Source organism: Myotis daubentonii, chromosome 11 (genome assembly GCF_963259705.1).
Source record: "Myotis daubentonii chromosome 11, mMyoDau2.1, whole genome shotgun sequence".
Lineage (NCBI taxonomy): Eukaryota > Metazoa > Chordata > Mammalia > Chiroptera > Vespertilionidae > Myotis > Myotis daubentonii.
The window spans coordinates 55,070,471-55,094,215 of NC_081850.1; the positions used below are offsets into that span (position 1 = coordinate 55,070,471).

The 23,745-nt window shown below is 52.0% G+C and overlaps 1 protein-coding gene across 3 annotated transcripts in view; it reads left to right on the plus strand.

Moving 5' to 3' along the window:
- Window positions 1-23,745, plus strand: part of TMOD1 (tropomodulin 1) — a 77,071-nt gene that overhangs the window by 43,885 nt on the left and 9,441 nt on the right. For all 3 annotated transcript variants that reach the window (XM_059657439.1, XM_059657437.1, XM_059657438.1), the window contains 4 exons: window positions 9,662-9,751; window positions 10,610-10,740; window positions 12,528-12,635; window positions 14,944-15,087. In XM_059657439.1, coding sequence (XP_059513422.1) covers window positions 9,662-9,751; window positions 10,610-10,740; window positions 12,528-12,635; window positions 14,944-15,087 — 473 coding nt within the window. The remainder of the gene's footprint in view (window positions 1-9,661; window positions 9,752-10,609; window positions 10,741-12,527; window positions 12,636-14,943; window positions 15,088-23,745) is intronic.

Genomic DNA, 23,745 nt, shown 5'->3' on the forward strand with positions numbered 1-23,745 from the left:
TCCACATGATCTTCCCAAATAGCCCCTAAAACTCCAGCAGGTGGCCTGATCTCAGAGCCCTTCACCACCCCAGCATCTCTCCTTACTATGGTCTAGTCTCTGCCCCGCAGGCCCACCAAGAATCAGATCTGGCCACACCAAACAGTCCGCATGCATGTGTGTGTCCCTGCCCCCCGGCCCCCCACCCCCCAGCATTGTGCTGTGCTCCCTGGCCGGGGGATGGGTGGTCTTTTGATTCTGCAGTCTTGGGGGCTATTAACCATCACCCAGATGATGACAGGAGGTTGGGTGAGGCGGGGAGAGACTCAGACAAGTGGGAAGGGAAGAGGAAAGATGGGGTTGAGTCTGCCTAGCTGAGGTTGAGGAGGAGTCAAGGAAGGTTCCAGATTGCCAGCTCCAGAGACTAAGTAGCTGTTGGTTCCATTAATGAGCATAGGTATAGCAGTCTGCTTGAGCTGCCATAACAAAATGCCCCAGGCTGGGTGGCTTCAACGACAGAAATTTATTGTCTCATGGTCTGGGAGTGAGAAGCTCAAGGTGGCGGCAGGTTTGATTTCTTCTGAGCCCTCTCTCATTGGCTTGTCAGTAGCCACCTCTCACTGTGGCCCTCTAGGCCAGCGGTTCTCAACCTGTGGGTCGCGACCCCTTTGGCGGTCGAACAACCCTTTCACAGGGTTCGCCTAACACCATCCTGCATATCAGATATTTACATTACGATTCATAACAGTAGCAACATTACAGTTATGAAGTAACAACGAAAATAATTTTATGGTTGGGTCACAACATGAGTAACTGTATTTAAAGGGCCAGAAGGTTGAGAACCACTGCTCTATGCTGTGTCCCCTGGTGTGGGGTGTCTCCTAATCTTTTCTTCTGAAGACACCAGTCGGATTAGATTGGGGCCCACCCTAAAAGCCTCATTGTAACTTAATCACCTTCTTAAAGACCTTATCTCCAAATACAGTTATAAATTCTAAGGTCCTGGGGATCAGGACGTGAACCTTGCGGTTTTGGAGGGACACAATTCACCCCATGCCAGTGGGAGAGGACCCAGCTCAGGGGAAATGCTGAGTTCAGTTTGAGACCTTTGGAGTTCAAAGTGCCTGAGGGCCACCCAGGCGGGAACAGTTGTCCATGAAAGTCTTGAATTCTGCAAGGGATCCACCTGCAGCCCTTGTGGCAGCGTTAGCATAGTCATATGGGCATCATTAGCATTGTCAAGCTCCAGGCAGAGGGCATGACAGGAGTGGGGCCTGGGGCTCTGCAGGCAAGTGTCCTGGCTTGGGTAGAAGCCTGTGAGAGGTGAGGGCCAGTTAGCCACAAATGGGCTGGGAGCCGAAGGTCAAATCACAGTGGACAGAACCTAATGCAAGAGCTAGGGAGACAGAAGGAGGGTTGGGGCTGGCCTGAGACGCAGAGGTATGTGAGGCCGGAGGCCAGGTGAGGCCACCCGTGCTGGGGGACTTGGTCTCCTGCCTCATCACATCCTCTGGCTTCTCGTGGGAGCGGTGCACGGGTGCTGGTGGCATTTGTTGCAGGGGATGGGAGTGGGAAAGGGGGTGGCTGTCATCTACAGTGGAACCATGTGGGGCGGGACAGTGGGAAGACTCCAACATGCAGGAGGGGTGACCTTGGGTGCTGGTGGCCAAAGCCATGTTGCAGGGACCAAGTAGCGAATGCAGAAAGCCGGTGTGTAGACTGTGAGTCCAAAACACCCTTTCCTCAGCAGGCAGGGAATTTGGGAAAGACCAAAGGGCAGTGGCTTGAAGGGTGTCAGGGCCAAGAGAGAGAGGGAGGTTTCCAGTCCAGTATGAAATACAGAAGCAGTGAGCACCCATCTGGCCCTGATGGAAACGGAACACTTAACTCAGAAAACGTAACTGGTTTGGTTTGAAGTTCAGGTTTGGTTTTGTCAAAACCACACCAGTCATATTAGATCCACATCGTGCTCACGTATTTCGACTGAACTGTTTCCCTGGTGCAGGGTCCCCTTGACTCCCAGTTCATCTGTGCAGCAGGGAGGTGGGTGGCTGACACCCTTGTGCAGCACCTCCACGCTGACTCACCCTGGAGCTGTTTTTATCCTGGTCCTTCTCCCCCGATCACCCTCCGTGACATCACCCTCCTCATTAGTCAGCTCAGAGGGATTATCAAATGACTCCAGCGTCAGAACCGCCAGCTTCTGTGCCAAAATAGAACTGCAATATTGGGCTGAGTTTCTGTGTTGATTTCTTGAAACTATGTCTCTTTATTTTTGTTGGTGTGGCTCATTATTATTATCTGTTCATGATACCATACCTTCCCATGTCTGGAAAGGAGAGGGGGAGCTGTAAGTTGACTCGGGTGTTCACGGGCTCAGTGTGGGCGCCTGTCATTGTGTATCAGCCATTTGAAGGTGACAGTGTCTCTGGGGAAGGAGGGGCTGAACATTTGCTGACCTCCAACTCCGTCCCAGGTGCGCTGGGAATTGCTTCCAATGCCTTGCTGCGTATTTATTGATTACAACACCTGTGAAGTAAGACTCATGTCCCCATTTTACAGATGGAGAAAGTAGGCACCGGGAGGTTAAATGCCTTGCCTGTGGGCTTGGAACCCAGGCAGCTTGGGGATGGCCCACTTGCACCATCACCAACTGGTGCAGCCTGGATAAAGCCCTCAGGGTTGGGGGGCATGGTGGACACAGACGGTGGGTGAGAGAGGGGGTGCCAAGTCTCCCGGAGTGGCTGGGGGAGGATGGGGCCACAGTAAGAATGGCTTTGTTTGTTTGTTTGTTTGTTTGTTTGTTTAATCCTCACCCAAGGATATTTTTCCATGATTTTTAGAGAGTGGAAGAGACAGGGAAAGAAAGAGAGAAATATCAATGTGAGAGATATTGGTTGCCTTCTGCAAGAGCCCAACCAGGTCCCAGGCCGGGGAGGAGCCTGCAACCAAGGCACATGCCCTTGACCAGAATCGAACTTGGGACCCTTTGGTCCGCAGGCTGAAACTCTATCCACTGAGCCAAACTGGCCAGGGCAGGAAAGGCTCTGGATGCCACATTAGGGCGCTGACACCTGGGACTAGGGGAGTGTTGGAAGCAGGGGCGTAGGCAGAGAGGCAGCAGTGTTTAGAGGATGGGGGGGGGGGGTCATAGAAGGCAGGCCCCAGGTAAGGCCCCAGGTAAGGCCAATGGCCAGGTGGAGCCATGGGACTGCATAAGAGGTGGCTCCACCGAGAGACCAGCTATTCCTAGTGCTGGACCAGAGGCCAGAATTTCAAAGATGCTGCAGGAGATGGAGGCAGGGGGGCAGGACTTCTTGTCCGAGTGCTGGGTGTGGCTGACCCACCGGAGGCAGGGATGGGAGGGTGGGGGTGGCTGGGCCTTCCCAAGGAGGAAGTGCATGGAGCCGTGAGGTGGATGAGTCACTAGAGATAGAAAAGTAGGGAAAGGAGAGCATCACCTGGAGCCTTCACACCCCAGCTCCCAGGCAGGGCACTCCCATAGGCTCACCTCCGCCAGTCACACATCCACACACTCCACAGCCATGTGTCTGGCCTCCCTTCTGTGTGGCAGGCTCTGACCCGGCCCTGGTAAAAGAAAGCAGCCTGGCGCCTGCCCTCGCAGAGCCGCCTATGCTAACACCAAGGCCAGTGGGAAGTGGCAAGTGAGAGTGAGTGTCGCAAAGGAAAAGGACAGGGTGCAGGAGGGGGGCTGGGCTGGGGCTGGGGAGCTAAGGCCAGAAACAAGCTGATCCTGAGGAGGAAGGGTAGGTGAACAGGGGAGCCGCTTGCTTTGCAGATGCACATGCACAGGCTTGGTACTTGGTGATGATGGGAACAGGCGGGACCCCCAGCAGGCGGCACATTGACTCAGGTGTGACATGGGTAAGGCAGGGCCTGTGAACTCTCATGTATTCACTTGTTTTCATGTTTGTGTGTCATTCATTCACTCATGGAGTCACGTGCATTATTGAGCTCCTACCGTATGAATGAATCAGATCCAGGACCGGCCCTTGGCGGGCCCAGGACGTGATGAGGACAGAGCAGAAGCATGTCAATTTCAACATGAAAAGCATCGCCACAGGGTGGGGAACAGATGCCTCTGACAGGACTGAATTCTTGGCGTGTGGCCTTGGGCTGTGGCTTGGGGGGGCACTGGGAGTCACCTGCAAGCACTTGGCATTATCAGTGCCTCCCCTCCTCAGTTAGGGATGCGATCCTGGCTTGCCTTTAGGGACCCTTCAGATGGGACGGACCCAGAAGGAATTATGGGTAGGGACACTCACCCTTCAGAAGGGCCAACCCCAGGCAACCCCAAGGGCAGTTGGCACCCCCTGGCTCCTGTGACTCTCAGAGGCAGTCTTGGGCAGAGCCCCTGCCCCAGCTTCTGGTGCTCTTTCATGCCCGTAGGCTCCTGCTCTAGGAGAGGCAGGGTGCGGGCATGCAGCTGCGCCCGGTCCTGGGCCGGAGCCAGCTTCTCCCACCTGTTCCTAGGGTGCCTGCGTCTGCCCTGCACCAGCCTGAGCCGTAGGCCGCTGGCGAGGCCGGGGATGTGTGCCGCTATCGCTCTGCACCCTTAGCGGAATGACGATTATGAACTGAGTGAACCCTGCCAAGGCAGAGAGAGGAAGGAGAACTTGATGTTCTTTTTCAGAGTTCAAAAATAGTCCTTTTTGAGTTTTGAGGAAGATTTGACTTATTTTAAAAAAATCACATTCCCCAGTGCTAAATCCAGCCTTGCCAATATCTACCAGGAACGAAGCAGCAGGCAATGTTGATGTGCTGTTTTCCTTCATCACTCACACCTCCCTCCCGCCCTCCCTCTCCTTCCTGTCCTTCCTGTTCCCCTCCCTCCCACTTTCCCTCTCCCCTCCCTCCCTCTTTTCTCTCCCTCCTTTCCTTCCTCCCTCCTCCCCTCCCTGCCTCTTTCCTTCCTTCCTTCCTTCCTTCCTTCCTTCCTTCCTTCCTTCCTTCCTTCCTTCCTTCCTTCCTTCCTTCCTTCCTTCCTTCCTTCATTTTTTCTCTCTTGGATCCCTACTTTCCTCAGAGCTGCAGAACGCTTTTATTTCTTCTTAGGCCTGCTGTTGACATTTATCACTTCCTAGAATACATGTTATCTGTTTTTAGAATGTTTTAGAAGTAGAGGGCAAGTTTAGGACTTTAGAGGTGCTGGTGACCTGGCGCATGGAGGCGTGTGTGGGAATGAATGCTGACTTAGAAGCCGAGAGTCCTCGCTAAATGGTCTTTGACAAGCCACTTCCTCTCGAGCCTGCTGGAAAGTGGAGGGTCCGCAGCACCTGCCCTGGAGGCTTGTGAAAAATCAAACAGGATAAAATGATGAGATGTGATGTGGCTGTGAAGTCCTATGTGAGGGTAAGAGACCAGCTTTCAGACACACCCCATTTTACAGGAGAGAAAACTGAGGCTCAAAAAGCAGAAGTGACAGGGCCACCCAGCAAATTAGTACCACGGCCAGACAAGCGCCAGACGAGCGCAGGTCTCCTTCCTCGGGTCCCTGGCACTTTCTGTACCTTCCTGCCTCCGCCCGCCTTTCTGGACTGTTACAGGAAGCTGTCCTCCGAGCACAAAATGCGTTTTACACTTTCCATCTCTCTGTGCACTCTAAGCAAGACCAGTCAGCCACATGCTGTCCGGGGACTCCCAGGAACCTTTCGGAGCTGTTTTCCCAAACCTGCAGGCGCAGCAGCAGCCCAGAAGCACCCCGAGCCGCTCCCTGTGTGGGCGCTGGAGGGGCGGCTCCAGAAGGCGACACACGGTGCTCTGATCCACCTGCCGCTGACTCAGCTCCCACTGCCCACGTAGCCACGGCCTGAACAAAAGCCCAGAGGGCCCGTGAAATGCAGATGCCTCTCTCCCTACCAGTCTCCTTAGTGATGAGCAGGCAGGTCTATTTTAGCAGAGAAAACTCTTAGAATGTGAAAAACAGAAGGGACTTTGAGATCAGCTCATCTTGTGGTTCTCAGCTCCCACTGCACATCAAAACCATCCAAGGAGATTAAAAAATATACCTCCAGAGATTGGGATTAGTTGGTCCAGGGTGGAGCAGGGATATTGTTTCAAAGTTCCCAGGTGAATTGTATGTCCAGCCACGATCGTGTCTCACCCCTTCATTGGACAGAAAAGGCTGAAGGGAGGGGACTTGCCCAAGGTCACACAGCGTTGGGGGCATAATCAGGACCAGTCCTGACTCTTCCCTAAGGGCTCTGGTATTTTTTCTCTAGTTAGAAACCACATCTAGTGAAATGGCTGGGGGAATTTTATTTATTTATTTTTTTTAATTAATTTATTTATTTTTTTTATTCTCTCTCTTTTTTTTTTTTTATTGCTTAAAGTATTACAAAGGGTATTACACATGTATCCATTTTATCCCCCCCCCCCGCCTAGACAGTCCCCTAGCCTCCCCTATCCCCCAGTGTCTTATGTCCATTGGTTATGCTTATATGCATGCATACAAGTCCTTTAGTTGATCTCTTACCCCCCTACCTCCTGCCCCCCAACCCTCCCCGGCCTTCCCGCCGCAGTTTGACAATCTGTTTGAGGCAGCTCTGCCTCTGTATCTATTATTGTTCAAAAGTTTAGAATGGTCTCTATTGTCCATGAATGAGTGAGATCATGTGGTATTTTTCCTTTATTGACTGGCTTATTTCACTTAGCATAATGCTCTCCAGTTCCATCCATGACGTTGCAAATGGTAAGAGTTCCTTCCTTTTTACAGCAGCATAGTATTCCATCGTGTAGATGTACCACAGTTTTCTAATCCATTCATCTACTGATGGGCACTTAGGCTGTTTCCAGATCTTAGCTATGGTGAATTGTGCTACTATGAACATAGGGGTGCATATATCCTTTCTGATTGGTGTTTCTGGTTTCTTGGGATATATTCCTAGAAGTGGGATCACAGGGTCAAATGGGAGTTCCATTTTCAGTTTTTTAAGGAAACTCCATACTGTCTTCCATAGTGGCTGCACCAGTCTGCATTCCCACCAGCAGTGCACAAGTGTTCCTTTTTCTCCACATCCTCTCCAGCACTTGTCGTTTGTTGATTTGTTGATGATAGCCAGTCTGACAGGTGTGAGATGGTACCTCATTGCTGTTTTGATTTGCATGTCTCGGATGATTAGTGACTTTGAGCATGTTTTCATATGTCTCTTGGCTTTCTGAATGTCCTCTTTTGAAAGGTGTCTATTTAGGTCCTTTGCCCATTTTTTGATTGGATTGTTTATCTTCCTTTTGTTAAGTTGTATGAGTTCCCTATAAATTTTGGAGATTAGGCCCTTATCAGATATGTCATTGGCAAATATGTTTTCCCACACAGTGGGTTTTCTCGTTGTTTTGTTGATGGTTTCTTTTGCTGTGCAGAAGCTTTTTATTTTGATGTAGTCTCATTTGTTCATTTTTTCTTTAGTTTCAAGTGCCCTAGGAGCTGTATCAGTGAAGAAATTGCTTCGGCATATGTCTGAGATTTTCTTGCCTTTGGATTCTTCTAGAATTTTTATGGTTTCCTGTCGTACATTTAAGTCCTTTATCCATTTTGAGTTTATTTTTGTGTACGGTGTAAGTTGGTGGTCTAGTTTCATTTTCTTGCATATATCTGTCCAATTTTCGGCTGGGGGAATTTTAAAAAAGCATCAGCAAATATTTACCAAATGCTTACTGTATTCTGGAAGAGGTAGAAGAGAGATTAGATTTAGTCCAGTAGGGGAAAGACACAGATACCCAGATATCGCTGACTCCTGGTATACTATATGCTGGGATAAGGACACCAGGTGCTGCTGTGGGAGAACTAGCAGGGGAGAGGGAGGAATCCAGGAAGACTTCCTGGGGGAGGAAGTGTTATTCTAAGTCTTGAAGGATTGAGAGGTAGAGTTGGTAGGTCGAATGCAGGATGCTCAGTTAAATTTGAATTTCAGAAAAACAACAGGTAAGTTTTTAATATAAGTAGTCCACAGACGAAATGAGACCTACTTATACTAAAACATTTTTCATCTTTTATCTGAAATTCCAACTTAACCGGGTGTCTTTAATTTTATGTGCTACATCTAGCAACACGACTAGGGGCATTTCAGCAGTGGGCGCAGCAAATGAGAGAATTGCCAGCAAAAGGGGAGGAGGGTGGCATTGGCAGAAGCAGGAGAAACTACTGAGCAGTGACTGTCCCTGGGGCAGAAAGGGTGTGCGGGAGGGACAGGCTGTGAAAGCAGGGTCAGCCCAGGGAGGGCTGGTGAAGCCAGGTCTGGGGGTCACAAGCCACCACCCACCCACCCCGATGACTGCAACAGGCTCATGGTCCCCCCGTGTCCTTCCCTCTTGCTGTAGTTAGTTTCCAGGCGGCCAGAGCAACACACTGAACTCGAGTCAGACCAGCTCACCCCCTCTCAGGCCTCCAGTGGCTCACAGGCCTAGAAAAAGACACCCAAACGCCTTACCCAGACCTGGAAGACCCTGCAGGATCCCGCCTGGCTATTTGAATACAGTCAGCCCCCAAGCGTTGTTGGGAGGATTCGGGGGACGGTGTCAGGCGGCGTCCCCCACTTTGACTGCCACCTGAAACCACCTGGGAAGCTTCAGCCCCAGAGGTTGTGGTTTAATTGGTCCGGGGAAGGCCTGAGTGTCAGGAATTTCTAAAGATTCCCCAGTGATTCCGATACACAAGCCAACGAGAATCACTGACGTGCAGCGTGTTCTCTGGCCCAGAGCGAGTGGCTTGGTGAGGGGGCGCTAGGCCGTCCCCCACGTGTCCAACTTCATCTCACCCACGCCTGGCCCTGCGCCTCGGGCTTTCCCACCCGCCGTTCCCTCTGCCCAGAATGTTCTGCCTCCCTTCCCTTCACTGGCCAACACGCACTCATCACTCCCGTCCCATCCCCAGAACACACAGAGCTCCTCCTTTACCACACCTGCCTTACACTGTGTCTGTGATTTTAAGTGTGTGGGTCCCTGCTTAGTGGCCCTGTCCCCAGCAGACAGTAAGCTACAACGGGTGGGGATCCTGTCTTTCCCGTTCCCCGCTGCCCCCCTCGCCCCTGGAGCTGGACACATGAGGTCGGCACTCAGTAAATGTTAGTAAGTGAATGGATGAAAGAATGGCTTGAACACAGGTGTGATGTGGTCAGATCTGCATTTCCAGAAAGATGTTGCTGGCTGCTCTGTGCTGAAGCTTGGGGGTGGGGAGGGGGACGGGGGGGGGGGGGCAAGACACCAACGCCTACACAGCTGTGACAGTACAGCCTCAGCCAAGACAAAGGTGATGGGGCGGGAGGTGGGACCGATGAGAGACACTGGTTAGAAGGGTGGGGACAGGGTGAAGGTGCCATGGACTGAGGTCTACCCCGAGGGACAGGCAGGGTGACCAGATGGAAGGTGATCCCAAGGAAGAGGCTGTTGCTGGGGAAATTGAGTTCTGTGTTGGCCAGGTTGGGTTGGATGTGTCAGTGGGACATCAGGGGACATCTAGGAATCTGAGGCCGGGGACTAGAGAAGTCTAGGCTGGTGATAGAGATTTGACATTCATGTAAATAGAGGCAGATAACATTTAAAAGTTTTCATGCAAGAGTTTCTTGCCACTTCTGGGAGCAAGAATTTCGAGGGTGTGGCGTGTCCGTGCCAGGGAGGCCCTTCTGTCTGAGAGGGGCGAGTCACGGGCCCTTCCGTGTCCCCGCAGCTATCCTGGGCATGCACACCCTCATGAGCAACCAGCAGTACTACCAGGCCCTGGGCAGCAGCTCCATCGTGAACAAGGAGGGACTCAACAGTGAGTACGCAGCCCCCTGCCCCCTCCCCACCAGCGAGGCCACCTTGGAAGTGAAGTCGTCCTCGTACTGTTTGCTTCCTCCCACTCCTGCTCTTTGGCTCCTGGCAGAACTTTTACATTTTTATGTCGCCAAATCTATCCACCTTTTCCTTTTACTCCTCCGGGGTTTATGTTTTGTTTACAAAGGCCTTCTCCATCCCAGTGTTATTAAAATATCCTCCTATGTTTTCTCCTAAAAGTTGTAGAGGTTCACTTCTTATATGCAATTCTTAATCCACCTGGAGTTCATGTTTGTGTGTGGTGTGAGGTGAGACCAGATTTTCATTTTTTAATGGCTATCTCATTGTCCCAACACCGTAATTTGCACCGCGTCTTCCCACCGCTGGTGTGGGGCTCCACCTTGATCCTACACTTCCGTGCACCCACGTGCGTCTGTCTCGGGCGCCTCTCCTGTTCCATGAGTCCGCTTGTCTCTTCCTGTGCCAATATTGCACTGTCTTCACTGCCCAGGCACCTTCCAAGCTGGCGTTTGGACCCGGAGAGAAATGGGGGTGCCCAAAAAATCATGAACACACACACCCCGTAAGGCTTATATATTCCTTTCCCACCCAGGCTTCCTTTCATCCCCACAACAGCCCCTGTTCACAGGCTACAAGGTGAGGACCCCAGGGTGCAGAGAGTTTAAGGAAGTCGCCCAGTTCTTGCAGGACATTAAAGACAATCCAAGCAGGCTCTCCCCCACCCCCCACCCCCCCCACACACACATGTCCCTGAACTCTGCTTCCTCCTGAGTGCGCTTGTGTTGAGGGCAAGTGGTCCCGGTCTCTGTGAGACACCCCCTTTCATGGGTCACTCTAGGTGTGATTAAGCCGACACAATACAAGCCTGTGCCCGACGAAGAACCAAACTCAACAGACGTGGAGGAAACGCTGGAGCGGATAAAGAGCAACGACCCGAAGCTCGAAGAGGTTAACCTCAATAACATCCGGGTAAGTCCGGCCTTCCCACTGCACCTGAGGGGGAGCTATTGCATGTGTCGCTGTGATGCCCACAGCCCGCCTAGCAGTGCAGAGAATGGGCCTGTGTGGCTCCGGGCCCCTCTGGGTCAGGAATAGGGGCAAAGCCTTCCAGGCGGGTGGACAGTGCAAATGAGCACATCCGTGGCCCCGGTTTGTTTCCGAGAACTGACATCAGGCCCAGATGTTCATCCGGGACCAACCCAGCTGCAACTCGGGAAACCCGCCCTGTTACTCAAAACAGAGCTTGTCTGAGATAAAATCGTGAGTCACACACACTTGGCTGCGCAGCATCTACGGCTGGAAAAGCCCGGTGCCCACCAGGCTCTCGGGGTCCCCCAGCCTGGGCGGTGCCGCCCGGAGCCACTGCTGCGCTGTGTCATGCACACGTTCAGCCTCATTCTGCAGCGGAGAGGGAGCTGTGGGCCCAGAGGTCTGACGCCGTATCCCAAGCTGTCAGCCATATCTCTCCGGACATTTCCCGTGTGACCACCACGGGCACAGGAGGGACAGACGGACAGGCAGTCCTATGCTGGACAGGCTGCAGGAGAAAGTCAGACGCAGCCCAGCTGCCTGCCCACCTGCTCAGCCCGGCGGCCGGGGGATTGGTTCCGGGAGGGGGTGGCAGCAAGACAAGAAGCAGGCCCCTCACTCCAGGCTCCTCTTTCCTTTCTTCTCCACTTTCTTTTAAGTGACTGCCAGCCCCACGGCACGATCAGATTGGAAACCCGCGTCTGGAGTGCTCTCCCCACCGGCCTCCCAGGCTCTGTTCCCATGGGGAGCTAAAGTGACACTCTGAAATGAGAGATCCATTAAGACACAGCCAGGGCCTCCATCCCTGCCATGTGCCTAGAGGGAGACACTGGCCCGGTTCAGATCTGTGCGTCCTGGAGCGGATGGCGGCTCGGAGGGCATGGGGTGGGACCCCGCTCTGTTCAGTGTGGGGCCTCAGCAAGGGCTCGGCCGCCCCAGGCCTCATTCTCCCCTCTGCACATCAGGCAGCTGGACTAGATCAGTGTATTCACCTGCAGAAAGTAAAAGATATATGCCAGACCCACCCCCCTCCCCAGTTTCTAATTGTATTGGTCTGGAGCAGGCCCAGGCTTCAGCATTTTGTAAAAGTTCCCAGGAACCTCCGGTGTGCGGCAGGGCTGAGACCTCAGGGACAGATGTCTCTTAAAGATTATCTAGGGCACCCCCCCCCCTCCCCACACACACACTCACCTCTGTTTTCCAGAATCAGGCCCAGAGAAGGGAAGAGACCCTCCCAGAGTCACCGAGCAAACCAGAAACATTGCCACTTGCTGGGGCAGAGGCCAAGCCCCTGCCCAGCCCCGCAGCCCAGGCCCGAGTTCTTGGCACAACGCTCCTCCGCACCCACTGCCTTGCTTTTCCCTTTCCCTCTGGTCTCTGTGCTCACAGAGGAAGCAGTGGGTCCTGTCTGAACTTCCAGGAAGGGTTTCTGTCAATCTGTTTGCCAGAAGGTTCTCCCCAAATCCCAGCTACGTGGAGCAAAGCCGGAATCCTTTGCCCGTTTAGCGTTTTGGTCAGAGCTTTGCTATAAATCAGGCTGCGCGTAGTTACACCCCTCTGACCAGCCGGCCGCTGCTCACCGCCTGTAGTTACACCCCTCTGACCAGCCGGCCGCTGCTCACCGCCTGTAGTTACACCCCTCTGACCAGCCGGCCGCTGCTCACCGCCTGTAGTTACACCCCTCTGACCAGCCGGCCGCTGCTCACCGCCTGCCTTTCTCTCTGCAGAATATCCCCATACCCACCCTCAAGGCGTACGCAGAAGCCCTGAAAGGCAACTCGTATGTGAAGAAGTTCAGCATCGTGGGGACGCGGAGCAATGACCCCGTGGCCTATGTATGTACCTTTCTCTTCCGCTGCCTTGAGGGTGGGCGGCACGTAAACGGACGGGCTGATGATCGTGGCCTCGGGACTGGCCATATCCCACTGAGGAAGAACCTCGCCTGGTGCGGTGAGGGCATTGGGCGAGAGGCAGGAGAGGACGTGGACGGGATGGTGGGTACCCAGGCACCACCTGTACGTTATCCTAATTCTGTGGTCAGCAAACTGCAGCTCTCGAGCCACATGCAGCTCTTTGGCCCCTTGAGTGTGGCTCTTCCACAAAATGCCACGTGCGGGCGTGCACGTACAGTGCGATTGAGACTTCGTGGCCCATGCGCAGAAGTCGGTATTTTGTGGAAGAGCCGGTATTTTGTGGAAGAGCCGGTATTTTGTGGAAGAGCCACACTCAAGGGGCCAAAGAGCCCCATGTGGCTTGCAAGCCACAGTTTGCTGAGCCGCAGTTTGCCGACCACGGTCTAGTAATCTCCACCAGCACCCCTGGTCCCGGAAGTGCCGGTCTCCCCACTTTGCAGATGAAGAACCTGAGGTGCAGGGAGCTCAGGAAACGTGCTTTGTCCAAAGTCGCAGAGCAAGTGGAAGGGGGAGCTGAGATTTAAATGCAGCTCACGTGGACCCTGCAGCTGGATCTCTGCATTCAGCATGGTTTGGACAAGGGCCTGCCCCACACTGCACCTCAGTTTCTCCATCTTTAAAATCATCATCTTCCTCAGTGGGTCCTGATGACCAATTTTATTCATTATTTTTTATTTATATCTTAAAAATACGGTTGTTCAAATGAAATTGTATTTATTATAAAGTAGCCTTCGGTTCGTTTTTCTTTTTACACATTCAACACAAAGGCGGGTGTCAGTCAGCCCGTCCGCACCAGTATACCTGCTCTGGATACTGGGGTGCTCTGGGCCGGCCGGTAAATCAGGCTGCTCTGTATGTCCCCCCACTGCCCGCCCCAGCTCTTCTCCCACCCACCCCTGACCCCCAATTCCTTCACTCCGGTCCAGCAAACAGCTGACACCTGGCATGGCAGTGCCTCTAGCACCTGCTCAGCCACCAGCGTGTCCCCTTGGATCAGCCTGTGGACTTGCCTATGCTTATTAAATATTTTGATTGGCAGGGCCAGGCAAGGGGGATGCTGGGAGAGAACCCAGACTGGGTCCCTCCCCTCAGGAGGGTCACAGAGAAAGCGGACATGCACCCTGGGGGTACAGCGCAGGGCGAGCTGAGAGGGGAGTGATGGCCTCAATAAGGAAGGCTTCCTGGGAGTGAGCCTTGGGGATGGTCTCAGCAAGCAGGGGCGGCGGGAAGGGCACTCCTGGCTCAGCTCACCATCGAAGACAGCCAGGCCCACAGGTTGTATATCCTGGCCTATCAGCTGCTGCTTGGTGTCTCCTTTCCTCCACCACACACTGTCTCCACCAACGCTAATTACTTCATTTCCTTCAGAGGCTCTGATTGTCATCTACGCCCCTGGCCGAATTCCTCCCACACGTGCTGGGGCTACCTGAGCCCCTGGGTGGTTTCCCAGGCTACCCTCTCTGCTCTCTGCTGCTCAGACCCAGAGAAAGCAACTCCATGGAATCCCAACAGGGAACTAGAAGAGACAGTGAGAGTATCTGGGGAGGTTGGGACTCCACCAGTCACTCATGGATGGTGATGAGGACTTGTTACGTGCTGAGCACTGTGGGATGAATACAGTGATTTTCAGCCCACAGAGAGTAGAAAGTCTAATGGCAGAGACAACATCAATATAGAAACAACCTAAACCAGGGAATACAAGTTCCATGAAGGCGGTGTGGATAAATTCTATGCGGTTCAATAAGACAGGCCACAGCGAGCTGGCGGTATCAGCGATGCCGCTCTCAGAGAAAGGGGCATTGAAAACCGCCTTGAAGGACGGGCAGGGTTTGGATGAGTGAAGCAGAAGGGAAAGGGCATTCCAGTTGGCAAGGACAGGAGAAGCAAAGGCTAAACAGTGGGAGAGCGCTGGGCGTGCACGGGGACCTGGGAGTAGCCCTGCCGTAAGGGAGCAGCGAGAGTTGAGGCTGAAGAGGAGAGGAGAACCTGCATCCAGCAGAGGCTCCGGGAGGGGTCTGGGAGCCGTGGTAGGTGGAGGGGAGGAGAGACGCCGAGCTGTGCTTGGTGAAGGGAGTGTGGCGAGCCTGGTCCCTAGCTTGATCAGCAGAGGTGTACGAGGGACTCTGGCTCCCGGCAAGTTTCCCTCAGTATTTTAGGTTTTACCCAAGAGGGGCTCCAGCCTTGCTCAAGGTGACTCACAGGTACCCTGGCTTTTCTCCTGTGGCTCAAGGCCCTTGCTGAGATGCTCAAGGAGAACAAGGCGCTGAAGACACTGAATGTGGAATCCAACTTCATTTCCGGAGCGGGGATCCTGCGCCTGGTGGAAGCTCTTCCACACAACACTTCTCTGGTGGAACTGAAAATCGATAACCAGGTGAGCTGAGCCAGAGTCTCCTGGAGTCCTTGGCTACAGGAGCTCGCTTTCCTGCGTGCTGCTGGGTGGAGTAGATGCTGCTGATTATAAAAGCTACGGAGCCCAGCTTCAGGGGACCTCCACCACGCTCACCTTCCTTCCTCATTCCCGCCAAGGGCTCTGGCAGCTTTCGCGTGTGTCCCCCTAGTGATGGGGAGCTCACTCCTTACCCATCTACCCTTTCTGATCTCCTGTAGAAATTAGCTCCCTTTAAGTCCTGTTTGCTGGGCTTAATTCTATTCTGTGCTACACACAGGACACATCCGTTGCACAGATCTTATAACCATTGGAATCTTCCTCTCCAGGCTCAATAGCCCATTTCCTTCAGTCACCCCCGCCCCACACTCAATGGGTTTTTGAGTCTCCTTACCATCCAAGTTATTCTTTGGGTAAATTCTGGTTGTTTTTATCTTATGGGGTTATCGTTTCTCTATAACTTCTGTGATTCAGTCATTTATTTTCAGGGCAACTCTTTCAGTCCTGACTTTTAAAACAGAGCTGATAAGAGTATCTTACATGTTAGATATCTTATATGCTACATGTGTTGAGGGTCCATGTGAGCTAGGCTCTGTGCCAGGCACCTGGCACACACCATCTCTGGTTTTCCCAGCCTCCCTGCAGGAGGTGTGTATTCTCCCTCCCACTCTGCAGAAGAGAAAACAGTTCAGACAAGCAACATTCTCAGGGCCACCACGTTCGTGTTTTAGGAGCTAGGATTTGAATCCAGGACTCGGTGACTCCAAAACCCACACTCCACCCATCACGTGTTAAAACACTTTCACACAGTCTTCTTTATGGTGTGTGGATAGGGAGCAATCATTTTCTACATGACAATGTTTGCTTTCTGGTCATATAAATGTGTGCATAGGAAAAAGATGGGAAGGAAATACAACAATTATGAGTAGTGGTTATCCCTGACTGAGATATTCATCTCTATTGTAAACTATTTCAAACAAACAGAAAAGTGCATGAAACGTAAATGCACAGTTGAACGAATCACACCGCGCTTGTGACCCCTGTCCAGGCCAAGAGCTGAAAGATCACCAGGTTCCAGAGGACGTCTGTGGTCCCTTGTCCATCAGAACCCCGGCAGAGCTCTTCACAGTGTGCTCCCTGCTTACTTCCCAACCTCCACGTCTTCGCTCTTGCTTTTCTCCCCGCTGGAGTGTCCTCCCTGCCCCTACCACTCTCTGCCTGGAGAGCTCCTCTTCCTCTGGGTTCGGCTGCAGCCCCTTCCTCTCCCACTGGGGTCTGGAGGCAGCTGGAACCAGCGTGCCAGAGCCGACTCACATCTCTTCCCAACTCCCCTGCAGTGGTAGCACCTCAGAACCTTGAACCCGCCCCTGGTGGGAATATTTACACTGTGGAAATTGGCCCCTCAGAGCGAGGTGGGCCCCCCCCACCCCCCCCCCCCCCCGTGTTCTCCTGGGACCTTGGCTTCCCTGTGAGATCCTCAGAAGCTGGTGCTGTGTCATCTCCATCTCAGGCCGAGCTCAGAACTTGGCCCACAGTGGTGCTTGGTAAGCAGGGCCGCCCTGGGTGGCTGTGCGTGTTCACCGCACAATGAGCAGGCAGGGGTCGGAGTCTAACCCGCATTCCTCTCTCCAGGACTTGGTGTGGGGCTTTATCCCCAGTGAGGGTCCTTTTTTCTCACTCTTATAAAGAGGCCGCATGAGCCTGCTGCAGCCCGGTCATGTGACTCTGCTGCGTTGGACTCCTTGCATCTCTCATCTGCTGTGGCCTTGCTGCTGCATCGCCCAGTCCCAACCCCTACCCACCCCACCTCTATGTCCCTCCTTTGGCCATTGCTGACCCTGCTTTATTGGAGGCAGGAGGGACACAGCAGATGGAACAGAGGCATGCAGCCAGCTTGGCAGCAGCTCTGGGCCAGGCCCAGGATCAGCTGGTCATGTGACTTCGAGCCTAGCTGTGCAGGGAGTCAGGGTCTACCCAGCGTCAGCTGAAAACTGACACCTGGGGCAGAATGCCGGCCACAGAGGGCCCAGACCACTGGCCTCAGGTCCCTGTGATGGCAGCTGCCAGGGGGCGAGCTGCCCACCTTCCTTCTCACTACTGTCCCCCCCTTCCCCCCCAGCCCAGAGATGGAGCCATCACCCTCACCTGGTACACTTCCCTGAGCCTCACTACCTCCCTTGTAAATGGGGTCATAAAATCTCCACTTCTGAGGAGATAACAGATTAAACTAGGTGGCGATAACTTCTGTAATTACTCCAGAGGCAATCTAGGGACTTCACACATTATTCAGAGTTAATTTCCTGAGAGAGGCCACGAATCCATTACATCATTTAACGCTCACAGACTGTGAGTGGGTATTACAACCCATCCTGGTATTGTTGACGAGGAAACTGAGGCCCTTGCAGGCTATGTGACCTACCCAGGGTCACACAGTAAGTAAGTGGCAGAAGCAAGATTAGAACCCAGGTCTAGGCGACTCCAAAGTGTATGAGCTGAGCCTGTCTGGGCTGTTGAACCCTACTGTAGTTTCACATGGCCCTCGCTTGGTGTAAGGCCAGAGCATTCTCACACCTACCCCCACAGCCTGGGAGCCTCATTTTTGGTTTCTATGAGCATTTGGTGAGTGCTGGCTGCACCCCAGAGCAGTGCTGGGCACTGGGTGAATGAGGCTCTCTCGCTGCCCTCCAGGGATTCCATGCTGCATAGGAAGCATAGAGCAGAGATGAACATTAGGTGAGGTACTCCAGCAGGCCACAGACAGAGGGCTCTGCGGTCCACCGGGGTGGGCCGTCTCAGCCAGGAGCAGGCATCAGGGAGGGCTTCTTGGAGGAGGTGATGTTTGAGATAAACCTTAGGGTGGACAGTATCTCAGAGTGGGAAGTAGAGACCATGGCATCTCAGGTGCAGGAATCACACGAACAAAGAGAAGGAGAAGGGAAAGTGAGGGAGCCCATCCAAACATGATGAATGGTACCCCAGGAGGAAGGGCGGAAAGGGAGTTGGGAGTCCACGGGGCTCTGAATGGATGCTGAGGGAAGGTGGGTTGTAAACTGCCCCGTGCACCAAAGTTGTGCTCGGGGAACATGGTTCCCTGCTGGCTGGGAGCAGGAAGAGGGCGTCAGGGCCTGGGAGACCAGGGGGGTGGGATGACCTCCTGGACGAGGGGACCTGGGGGAAGTGCTCCCATCTGCTGGAGTCTGGAGACTGAGTGGGGTCTGGCAGGGAAGGAGGAGGACTGGGAGGAGGCCTATTTTGAGGAGGGGGCTCAGCCACCCAGGCCCTAGGGAGGCCACCCATGCCTCTCCCAGTGCGTTAGGAGGTCTGGGCATGGTGACTGCCTCTCATCAGGTGCCCCAGCCCCTCGGCTTCTAGGGAGTGTGGCCAAAAGGAGGTGATGAGTGGCATGCGATTTATTCCTCATTCTTGGTTAGTCCCCGAGGCCTTCAGCGGCGGCCGCCTTCTCCTCAGCCCTTGTGCCTGTCACCTGTGTCAGTGAGCTGCTGCTCTCCCTTCTCCTTATATGGCCAAGGAAAGGGACTTGGGGCCTTCTACCCGGTGACAGGAGCCTCCCAGGCTGGCTCGGGACACACATTCTGGAACCAGGACTCTGAGGCTCTTTGTTTACTCGGCCAGTCTTTCTTTATCTCCAGACTCTGCTCTGCTGCTGCCTGAAGTTGCCCAGAGCCAGCAGTGAGGGCTGGAGGGGCAGGGAAGGCAGTGAGGGTGGGAGAGGGCAGAGGGGCGCAGGCCTGGAGCTGAGGACACTGAGAAAATGGCAGTCCTGCCCTCCTTTTACAGGTGGGGAAACTGAGGATCAGAGAAGGGATGAGACTTGCCCGAAGTCATAGATCAAGGACACGTCAGAGCTGGGTGGGAGCTGAGAGGTCCTGCCTGTCAGACAGGCTGCCTGTCTGATGGACAGGGTCGACCCTACAGATGGGGTGTCTGCAGGCCCCGTCCACTCCCAGCAGGTCATACCCAAATGGGGGTTCTCTGGGCCCCTCGATTCACCCTCCTCACTCCTGACTGAGCTCCCTCCAGCAGGCCCTTCCCCAGGACCCTGAGGGCTCAGGGTGTTCTCCCTGCCCCTCTGAGCAGATAACACCTGAAACATGACCCCCTCCCCAAATGAAGATATGTGCAAGGTCGGGGGTACTGGCTGGATTTATCACATTTCATTCCAATGTTTGACAGTGAGGATGTGCTTAATATTTTGGAAAAAAAAAAAAAAAAAGCTAAAGAAAGTGGATTGTGTTTTCTTGTTTTCCCAGATTGGGTTATTTTCCTAATGAAAATCAGTTTAGAAAGAAAATAAAAGATACACTGGAATAGAATCCTGAAGGTTTTCACACTTGGCGACACCCCTTACTGTTAGATTACACACTTATGTCAGCTGGCTAACTGTGTTAAGTGAGACTGAATATACTTTTGGATTTGCAAGGCGTAAGAAAAACACTTGAAAACCAAAAGAGCAAGACTATTCGACTAATTGTGTTCTCTGTGTTGCTGTGTTGTTCCTTCCACATTTACCTCCGAAGTAGCAGCTCTGGTCTGTGCCTCCTTTTCACATCTGTATTTTCACTGCGATTTGAAGTAATTTAGCCTGGAATTAACTCAGTAATTCAACCTCAGTGAGAGGACAGGCCCAAGTCACTGTTCCTTCACCCACATGCCAATTGTGTTTTTTTACTGACCCCCCTTCTCAGGGGAAAATGAGATGAAATTAGTGGAAGTGAGAGACAAAATGTATGGTGAAGAGAACACCCTTCTCCTACACAGATCAGAGTGAATTAGACTAAAGATTTGTGACAACAACCGTCTCGCTCCGTGTCAGGTTGTCACGGCAGTCTGTCCTGAAAAACCAGGAGCTTCCCAGACAAGAGACAGACTGACCCAAGGATGACCTGTCTTCAGTCCCTAACACTTAAAGTCAAACAAAGGATCAAGCCCGTTCTGCTCTTGCTGTGTAACTCAGGAACGTCACTTAATGTATCCATGCCTCTGTTTCCTCATCTATAAAATGGGAATAATACTGATACTCAACCTACTAGCGTAGTGAGAGGATTTAATGTGTTGATCCTTGAACCGTGTAGTATTCTCTCAATCAGAGGGAGGTGATATTTCTGTTGTTTGTTAGACTTAGTTGGTGGTGGACAGATGGGGTGGGGAGAACTGACTTCTGGGAGAGATTCTAGCTCGTGCAAGGAACAACTTTTTACCTCCTTTCTTTCTTCCCTTATTCCCTCTCTTTCTTACTTAAATTTACTTTTTTAGTGAAGTGTAGCATATATGGTAAAGCAAATATGTCTTAAAAGGACAGCTCAGTGGATTTATACATGTATACACCTGTGTAATCCCCACCAAGATCAAGACAGAATATATCCAGCAGCCCAGCAGGCTCCCTCATGCCCCTTCCCAATCAATACCCTCCTAATGCAGTCACGTTTTGCTTTCTGTCACCGTAGATGAGTTTTGCCTATTCTTAAGCTTCGGCTCAATGGAATCACATGCATGTGCTCTTTTATGTCTGGCTTTTTTTGCTCAACATTACGTGCGTGCACCAATTATCTCTAGCTGTGTAACAAATTACCCCCCAAAATTTAGCAGCTGAAAACAATGATCAACACGGAGCAGACCACCCATATTCAAACCCTGGTCTGCACCTGCCTAGCTCTGTGATTCAGTGGGAATTTCTTAATATCTCTGTTCTTCATGTCTGTAAGATGAAAGGTACAACAATAGTACATATTCCATAGGTTCCTAGTTAGCGTATGTAAGGTGCTTATGACATGCAACTAGAGGCCCGGTGCACGAAATTCGTGCAAGGGGGTGTGGGGTGGGGGGAGGTCTCCTCAGCCTGGCCTGCAACAATGGAAGCGTTCCGCACCAGGCCTGGCCAGAGGCCCTCTGTGGCTGGGTGCGAAATGCTGGTCTCGTTGCCATGGCGATGAAGCAAGCATTCCTTCAGGCTGCTCACGCTGTCCGCTCTCAGCAGCCGCCCCCCTCAGGACTGGGGGACTCCGGCGGGGCTGAGAGGACTGGGTGCCGCCATCTTTGTGACAGAGTGACAGTTAATTTGCATATTACTCTTTTATTAGAAAGGATAATTACTAACTAACAAGTGTTTGAAAAATAAGTAAGAACCAGAGTTTTAGTCCTAACCTCATCCCCAATGGCCTCTTCTCTCATCTATGAGATGATCGCGGCCTTCTGGTCTCAGAGTCCCTGGAGAAAAGGGGACAGCCTGAGAATGAAGCAAGTACAAAGCTTGTTAAGATGCATACGTGTTTTCTATTTCACTCCGTAATGTAAAAATAGTGGTTTTGGTCCAAGATTAACATGCCAGGAAGATTGGCCACAATAATCTAAAAGAATCCTGTATCTTCTCTCTCTCTCTCTCTCTCTCTCTCTCTCTCTCTCTCTCTCTCTCTCTCACACACACACACACACACACACACAGACATCTGCGTGTGTCTCAGGGAGAGCGGATGCTAGTTTGAGAATGTGGGCCTACAGGGTCCTCTGAAGTCCTTCCAGCCCCAGGTTAAGGCCAAGCCTTGGCTCCGTCATTAAGCAGAGGGAGCACAGTCCAGCTTCCATCTATATGTGGGCTCCGTGCACTCATCTCTAAGACGGGGTGCTAGTTCCTGCCTGCCCGGCCCTCCTCCCCAGGATGTAGGGAGGTTGGATGGAGGCAGGCTGCATTGGGGTGCTCTGTACTCTGAACTGAGTGACCTGAAGTGCCAGCTTTATAGAAACAGCCCTGGCAGCCCTCCAGTCAGGGAGGACCTGCGCTTCTGTGCTCTCTCAGAGCAGCCCACCATGAGTTTGTGAGTTTGCGAGTTTGCGCAGGGCTCTCCCAGCAAGTGCCCTCAAGGGGAGGCCAGGCTTCCAGCTCAAAAGAGTGGGGGGCAGGTGGTGTGGGGTGAGATGGGCTGCCAGGCCAAGCCAGCCAGAGTGCAGGGCTGGTCTGAGTTCTCTGAGGACAGGCCAGAGCTCTTCCCAGCCCTTTCAGGAGCCTTGCCAGACTGTCTGGTGGAATTTCACCAATGGCCCTCTGCTTGCCCTAATCAGCGTCTCAGCCCCATCTGAACCCAGACGAGCTCTGGTGAACTCAGAATAACCTGGGAGGAGTTCTCCGTCAAGATTTCAACCACGGTTCTATGCTTGTCTCTTTGGATGCTGGGCTGATGTATCTTCTCAACCCTCCTATGCATCGAGCCTATTCCTGTTTCCTTCATTCAATTCAATCCTGTGACCTTGACCTTGACCTAGAGATCCTGGGTCCTGTGTGCTATCCCAGGGTTCACAGTCTAGGACAGCACCTCTACAAGAACTTTCTGTGATGATGGAAATGCTCCGTATCTGCAGGACCAACATGGTAGCCAGTGGCTATTGCACACTTGACATGTGGCTAGTGCAACTGAGGAACTGAATTTTAAATTCTATTTAATTTTAATTATTTAAATTTGTAGTTTAATAAACAGTCCAATTTAAAAATGGGCAGAATATCTGAATAGACTTTTTTCCAAAGAAGACATACAGATGGCTAATGGGTACATGAAAAGATGCTCAAAATCACTAATCATCAGGGAAATACATATCAAAACCATAATGAGATATTGCCGCACACCTGGTAGAATGGCTATCATCAAAATGACAAGAAATGCCATGGGTTGGCAAGGGTATGGAGAAAAAGGAACCCTTGTGTACTGTTGGTAGGAATGTAAATTGATGCAGCCACTATGGAAAACAGCATGGAGAGTCCTGAAAAAAAATATAAAACTGCCATATGATCCAGCAATCCCACTTTGGAGAAAACAAAAACACTAATTCGAAAAGATACAGTGTGTACCCTCATGTTCACTGCAATTGACAATACCAACTCATGGAAGCAACCTAAGTGCACACCAATGGATGAATGGATAAAAAAGATGTGAGTGTGTGTACACAATGAAATATTATTCAATCATAAGAAAGAATGAAATCTTGCCATTTGCAACAACATAGATGGACCTTGAGAGCCTTATGTTAAGTGAAATAAGTCAGACAAAGACAAATACCATATGAGCTCACCTATATGTGAAATCTAAAAACAAAACACAACCAAGCTCATAGATACAGAGAAAAGATTGGTAGTTGCCAGGGATGGGGGTCGAGTGGGTGAAATGGGCGAAGGGGATCAAAAAGTGAAAACTTCACCTGCCGGCATGGCTCAGTGGTTGAGCACCGACGAATGAACCAGGAAGTCATGGTTCGATTCCCAGTCAGGGCACGTGCCCAGGTTTCAGGCTCTATCCCCAGTAGGGAGAAGCAGCCAATGAATGATTTGCTCTCATCATTGATGTTTCTCTCTCTCTCTCTCTCTCTCCCTCCCTCCCTCCCTCCCTTCCTCTCTGAAATCAATAAAAATATATTTTTTAAAAAGTGAAAACTTTTAGCTATAAAACAAGTCATAGAGATGTAATGTACAGCATGACTTATATTATTAGAATTAATAATCCTACATTGCATATTTGAAAGTTTCTAAGAGTAAATCTTAAAGGGTTTTCCCTTTCTTTCATCTTTGTCAGATGATCACTATAGCTTTGGGGGTAAGGGACATAACAGGCTGTAGGAAGCTGACTCTGGCATTCCCAACCC